This window comes from Abramis brama, assembly GCF_963993115.1.
Source record: "Abramis brama genome assembly, chromosome: 16".
NCBI lineage: Eukaryota > Metazoa > Chordata > Actinopteri > Cypriniformes > Leuciscidae > Abramis > Abramis brama.
In genome coordinates this window covers 36,350,797-36,358,296 of record NC_139978.1, presented here as the reverse complement: position 1 = coordinate 36,358,296, position 7,500 = coordinate 36,350,797, and the positions used below count along the sequence as shown (strand labels likewise).

The 7,500-nt window shown below is 31.7% G+C and overlaps 1 protein-coding gene across 2 annotated transcripts in view; it reads left to right on the top strand.

The window, feature by feature from the left end:
* fbxl17 (F-box and leucine-rich repeat protein 17) overlaps positions 1–7,500 on the top strand; it is a 239,580-nt gene that overhangs the window by 170,983 nt on the left and 61,097 nt on the right. For both annotated transcript variants that reach the window (XM_084086669.1, XM_084086670.1), the window contains exon 8: positions 3,591–3,667. In XM_084086669.1, the coding sequence (XP_083942795.1) occupies positions 3,591–3,667 (77 nt within the window). The remainder of the gene's footprint in view (positions 1–3,590; positions 3,668–7,500) is intronic.

Below are 7,500 nucleotides of genomic sequence, written 5' to 3'. Positions count from 1 at the left end.
TCTCTCTTTCTCTGACCATCCCTCGCCCGCCCGCCGCTGCTCTCAACCTAATTGGCTGAGTGTGGATTGTCTTTGTCGTCATGGAAACCACTTTAATGTCCTTTTAGTGGGCATCATGGCCTTGAGTCACGGACCGACACGGGAACGGGAATTAGTGAGACGAGGAAACGGTCCAGCATTATAATGATGCCGGCGGATGAACCGACTGTAAGATAAAAGCTGCGTCGCCAGATTCAGTATTTCCATCTCATCATACGTGTGCTCACGTGTGGAGGCCCGAATCTGCAGAGATTACAGATAAATAAATGCATGTAATTATAGGAAGATTAGTGAAGGAATATAGGAGTTGGTAAAACAAGTACAATTAAATTATTTTGTTAAATTTAGTCCTGAATTTATTTTAGCACTGGACTTGATGATGATGATGTGAGGAAGCGCAACCAACAACTGCTTCTATATCTGGAAGACTGTGGTCTCTACAATGTGAATCAGTGAAAATAACAGCATTAACATAATACTAAATGAAATAAAATAGTAAATAAAATACTTATTTATATATTTAATTTGAATTTAAATGTTTTATTTATTTGTTTAATTAAATTATAGATATAAATATAATATAATAAAATATTTTATATATATATATATTCATTGTTAATTACATTTGATGTTCATTCAAATATTTTTTCTTATTTATATTTATTCTGATATATTTGTTTTTAATTTATTTGTTATTTGTCATTTACTTAATTATATTTTAAGTTATTTAATTAGATATAAATATAATTAATATATTATATTAATATTAATATATTAATTTACTTGTTAATTATATTTATTTATTTGTTTAAATATTTATTATCTATTTATTTTTAATACAGTTGCTTATTTGTATTTTTCATTGATTTGTATATGTGTGTGTTTGTGTGTAAAATTAAATAAGTAAATATTATTAAATAAATAAATTCATTCATTAATCTGTTTATTTATATTAATTAATTAATTAATTTAATTATATTAATTTATTTTGTATGTTTGTTGCTATATAAGCATGAATGGTTATTGTCCAGACTGGATTATTTTAAAACATTATTTATTTATTTATTTATCATATAAGTTTGGCCTCTACACTTCTCAGATCATCGCTTTGACCGTCTGCCGTTTGATTAATTTGAGGACTTCAGCTGCACTTTCACGTTTGTGTAATTTCACGTATTTGGCCGTAACAGGTTACAGTCATCAATCTCCTTTTCCTCTTGTGTTTTTCCTTCGTGACTGTAATGGGGCTCAGCGGTTCAGCGGTTCAGCGTCAGCTGGGTTAATGTGTCGCTTCCTCAGATCTCACTCATCAACGAGTCTGTACATGTCAGTCCTGATTATCCTCATCCCGCTCGTTTAGATCTGCTCGTTTAGATCTGCTCGTTTAGATCTGCTCGTTTGTGAAGCGGATTGAAGCTCTGATGCTGAAGTCGTATGAGATGATTCCAGATGAGAGTCTCTCTCTCTCACACACACACACACACACACACACGTCCTCTGTGCTGGACTGAAGTGTAGTCTGTGATCATCTCCGGGTCGGATCGGGGGAAAGTGTCCGGACAGAGATGTAGAAACTCAATCAGATTCAATTAGACAGTGGAAAACCATTCAGTGCATTAGATGGTGAACATCTCCAGAGCAGCAGCTCTTGTGTTGATCTAACAGGAGTGTGCTAATTTTTTTTTAAAATATATTATTATTATTATTATTATTATTATTATTTTATTTTTTTAATTATTATTATTTAATTTCATTTATTCTATTTTTTTAATTTATTTAATATAATTACATTTTTTTATTATATTTAATTTAATTTATTCAATTTTTTTATTTATTTAATATTATTATTTTTTTATTATTATTTTATTTAATTTCATTTATTCTATTTTTTTATTTATTTAATATAATAACATTTTTTATTATTTTTTTATTTCATTTCATTTATTCAAATTTTTTATTTATTTAATATAATTACATTTTTTATTCTTTTTTTATATTTAATTTCATTTATTCTATTTATTTATTTAATATAATAGATTTTTTATTTTATTTTTTTTAATTTTATTTAATTTTATTTATTCTATTTTTTTATTTGTATTTATTTCTACAATAAAGCGACGGTCATCCGCACAGGTTTCTGATTCTCAGGCACACAAACTGCAGAAACACATCTTGTATTTTGAATGTTCTCTGAATGTTTCTGTTTGCTCTTGTGTGTTGAAGACGTGTTCAGAGCTTCAGTCCACCAGAAGAATCCAGTGAGCACATTTGGCCAATAAAGTTTATTATTGCTTTAAATATATGCGCATACCAAATGCATAAATGCAAATGTCAACAACAGTGATTCAGACGCTCTTCATGGGTTTATAAATGATTCTAGTTGAATAGGAACGTCTCCATCACTGTATGTTTGGAGAATACAGAGAATACATGTTGTAGAAGGTCTAAAGGTTAACAGGGTCAAACTGGAGGAGTTTCTATGCTATGTTTATGATTATTAACGTGTATTTTCTGCTATATTAACGGGGTCAGACAGACGGAGTTTCAGTGCTGTGTTTCTGATCTCTGGTCGTGTTCTCCGGCACACACACGCCGAGGCCGGACCGACGCCGGATCCGTGCTCTCGTGTCTTTGAAGTCGTGGCATTAGCAGTTTTAGCACGGAGGCTTTTTCCATCTGAAAGCCCTTTTAGTTTTTAATCAGAGTAGATTCAATTAAATTATTAATTTTCTTCCCAAACGCTTTTGAGGTGCAGATATCGGATCAGTGGAGAAGAAAGGGCCGTCAGCGAGACACGTTTCATTATTAAGTTTCAGGAGAGTGTGATGTAATTACGCTCAGGTGATGGAATTACGGCGGCTTTATTAACGAGTCGATCTGAGCATGTGCAGAAGATCATCACTGCATTTCATTTTATAAATCCTAAAACTTCCCTGTCAGGGTGAAGCAGCAGTCTTTTACATTCATCCATTCATTCAATTTAATTTAATTTACACATTTTTCAAATCGCTGTAGTTACTTAATAGTTTGTTTTAATATTTTTATTTTTTTTATTTATTTATTTAAAATCCTAAAACTTTGCCTACCTATTGTATTTAATTTTATTAATTTTTTTATTTATTAAATTTTTCTAAATCCTTTGCCTACTGTCAGCTGTCTTTTACATTTTATTTTATATTGTATTTTATTATTATTTTTTAACTTTATTTTAATTTTTGTTTTACTTTATTTGTTTATTTATTTATTTATTTATTCATTCAATTTAATTTACACATTTTTCCAAATACAAAAATGTTGCCTACTGCCTACACATCGCTGTAGTTACTTAATAGTTTGTTTTACTTAATTTTTTATTTATTTATTTAAAGTCCTAAAACTTTTTATTTTATATATATATATAAAACCTATTTTATATTGTATTTAATTTTATTCATTATTTAAATTTTTCTAAATCCTTTGTCTACTGTCAGCTGTCTGAGCATGTGCAGATGACCTTTACTGACCTTTACTGACCTTTTCTGACCTTTACTGTCTCTGCTGTGTGTCTCCAGATGTGTGGAGATCATCGCGAAGGAGGGTCGGAGTCTGAAGGAGCTTTATCTGGTGTCCTGCAAGATCACCGATCACGGTAAGACTGAGATGCGTTTGAAACATGAAGACTTCAGATTACGAAAGCTTGTTCTGTTCAGAAATGTTGCATTCTCAGTGTTTCCACTCTTGGCGCCACGATCGACATGAACTTTAACCTTCTGCCTTCCTCAGGCAGTTTTCTCTTTAAGGCATAACTACTATTTTATTTTATTTTATTTTATTTTATTTTATTTTATTTTATTTTATTTTATTTTATTTTATTTTATTTTATTTTATTTTATTTTATTTTATTTTATTTTATTTTATTTTATTTTATTTTATTTTATTTTATTTTATTTTCCAAAACTTTGCCTGTCATGGTGAAAGTGTTTTAAATTAATTTATTTATTTAAACTTTTCATACTGTCAAAGCAGCAGTCTTTTACATTTTATTTACAGTATTTATTTATTTATTTATGATTTACTTTTGTATTTATATGTGGTTTGTTTAATTAAATAAATATAATAATTTACTTGTTTTTATTTATGTATTAATTTATTTATTTCCTAATATTTTTCCTACAATCATGGCAAAGCACTAGTCTTTTACATTATTTTTTATTTATTTATTTGCTTTTATTTAAATTTAATTTATTTAATTAAATAAATATATTAATTTATTTATTCATTAATTTATCTGTTTATTTGTTTATTCTGCAATTATTTATTTATATTATTTATTTTAATGCATGTGTTTATATTTATTTATCATTTATAATTGAATCAAACAAATAAGTCAATGGATATAATAAATACATTCCTTTATATATTTAATTATAAATTTATCAAAACGTGATTATATTTCCAGGCTTACGGTATTAAAACCCCACACTTTCTGTGCTCTCAGGCTTTTGATCCCCTCTGTATGAAGAACAATGCACAATATTCATATCTGTGTGTATGTATTGGAGTGTGTTTGGGTCCGTACGGCACATTAATACACACTGTCAGTCCCATCCTTGAGCTCAGCAGTGTGTGGGACAGATAATGCAGTAATGATGGCAGATAAACCCTCTGATCCCCCGAAACAAAGGCCACAGCAGCTGCATGTGTTCACACACTGAATCATGGGTAATTACTGCCTGCTGAGACTGAAGGACAAAGCTGAGCGATCACGCCGGGCAAACAATAGCTACAAGTTCTGCCAGATCGTAATGTTAGATGTCAGTAACTGCATGACGGAGCAAGAAGAGTCGTTCTCCTGCTTGTTCTTGCTCACAGTAATGAGAACACATGTGTGACCCTGGATCACGTCACCAGTCTCGAGTCGCACGGGGATATCTGTGGCAATAGCCAACAATACACTGTATGGGTCAAAATGATAGATTTTTCTTTTATGCCAAAAATCATTAGGATATTAAGTAAAGATCATGTTCCATGAGGATATTTTGTTAATTTCCTACCGTAAATATATAAAACATGTATTTGTGTGAGTGAATGCTGCACAATCGCCAACATAAATGAACAACTTTAAAGGAGATTTTCTCAATGCACCCTCAGATTTTCAATAGTTGCATCTCGTCCAAATATTGTCTATCATAACAAACCACACATCAATGGAAAGCTTATTTATCCAGCTTTCAGATGATGTATAAATCTCAGTTTCAAAAAATGGACCCATGTGACTGGATTTGTGGTCCAGGGTCACATTTGGCTTTTATTAGTGCAACGACAGAACCGCTCACCTCTGAGAGAAGCCGAGCGACAGGAACACGGAGATTTGCTTCAGTGTCTTTGAGTGGGAAAGATTTTAGCAGGAGATTTCTGGCTGTTAAACGACACCCTTGTGGTGCGGCGCTGAATCGCTGTGTTTGTGTTGAGCTTGTGCCCGAAAACTGACCACATCTCCACTGAAAATCACCACTAGTCAGAAGCATTAGACGTCATTACAAGCATCTGTGTCACTTACGGTCAGCGAGACTCAATAACACAGACAGCCTGACGAGTGTAAACTAGACTAGTACTCAAGCTAATCTGAAGAAAAGCTTGTTTATGTTCATGGTTGTTAGTTAAGTATGAGTCCTCAGAGGTTTGTGTTCTTGAAGTCGCATCAAAGGGAAGTTACGCTAGTCTTTAGTGCCGTATATCCGAGTGAAACGCTTCTGGAACGAGAACTAATGTGGGCGGGGCTTGATTTTGTCCGTGAGGAATTGATTGGATGGTTGTGGTTCGCTATTGGCTGATCTCATGTGAGTGACAGGTTGCCCCGCCCACATCATCAGAGAAGAGAAGAGATGCTGCAAGAGGAACTTATTCTGATTCGAGATCACCAGGAACATCAATTTAAAACAATAATGTGCACAGATAAATTATAATAAATACTGCAATATTCCATAACATTATAAATTGTCCATTTTGATTTCCAAGGTTTGCTGAAGAACAGAGAGAGTGAAGGTTCTGGAAATTGACTGTGAATTGAAACTTTGTGTTTCGAACAGAGACTCAGATTAACATTGAAGGTATGTGATGTATCAGATGATTAGGACTAGTGATGGACTGGTATATTTGTTAGCCTATATAATCAGCTGATATTGAGGTTATTATGATAAAATTGTCAGATTTTAGGGCTGATTCTCTCTGATCTCTCCCGTTCCAATGACTTGTTCCATGTTTAAAAAATATAAATATTGTATATTATAAATAGCACACACACATATTACAATTTTATATGCAAAGTCCCCCCTGACAGTGAAAATCCAGCTTTTAATGTTGTTTATGTGTCTATGTGGTGTTTTTAATACGCTTATATTCAAAGCATGTGTAAATTCATAAGTCGACTCCATTGCTGAGTATTTCCTCCTTAAAACTGCAGTGAACCAAAGACAGTCTCAAAAACACGCTTTGAAATCGCTGGTGTTTCTGACGTCACAAACTACCTTGTAACCAATCAGATCAACGTGTGATCGTCAACCAGTGGATCTCTGAGCTGAGTGAGTGAGTGGAGGCGGGGCTCATTTGCATATTCATAGAACCACGCATACTAAATGAGGCAAGGGTGTCGAGTTACAGTCAAGATATTTTAAGGCATGAAGACATTTTTTTCAAGGAAAAAAACGTTTATATGTCATTTTGGTGATCAAAGATGAGTTTTCAGTGATAACATTATTAAATACAGAGGGACTTGAAAAGAAATCAGTAGGAAAATGGACTGTAGTGGTAATTTTATGCCTGGACATCCATTAAATTTACAGACATTTCCTTAACCCTAAAACACAACACAATGCAATGTGTAAAATACAGAATCTTTTTTAATATTAACACAGTACATTGAGCCCTATTAACGTTATTCATGTAACGTTTTTGTTGTGTTTTTTATATATATACAGTACCAGTCAAAAGTTTGGAAACATTACTATTTTTAATGTTTTTGAAAGAAGTCTCTTATGCTCATCAAGCCTGCAGTTAAAAAAAAACAAACAAAAACACAAAAACAGTAATATTATGAAATATTATTACAATTTAAAATAATGGTTCTCTTTTTTAATATACTTTAAAATGTAATTTATTTTTGTGATGCAAAGCTGAATTTTCATCAGCAAGTACTCCAGTCTTTGGTGTCTTATGATCCTTCAGAAATCATTCTAATATGCTGATTTATGATCAATGTTGGAAACAGTTGTGCTGCTTAATATTTTTTTTATAACCTGAGATACTTTTTTCAGGATTATTTGATGAATAAAAAGTTAAAAAGAACTGTATTTATTTAGAATAGAAATCTTTTGTAACAATATACACTACCGTTCAAAAGTTTGGGAACAATAACTATTTTTTAAAAAAGAAATTAGTACTTTAATTCAACAAGGATGTGTTAAATTGATAAAAGGTGATGGT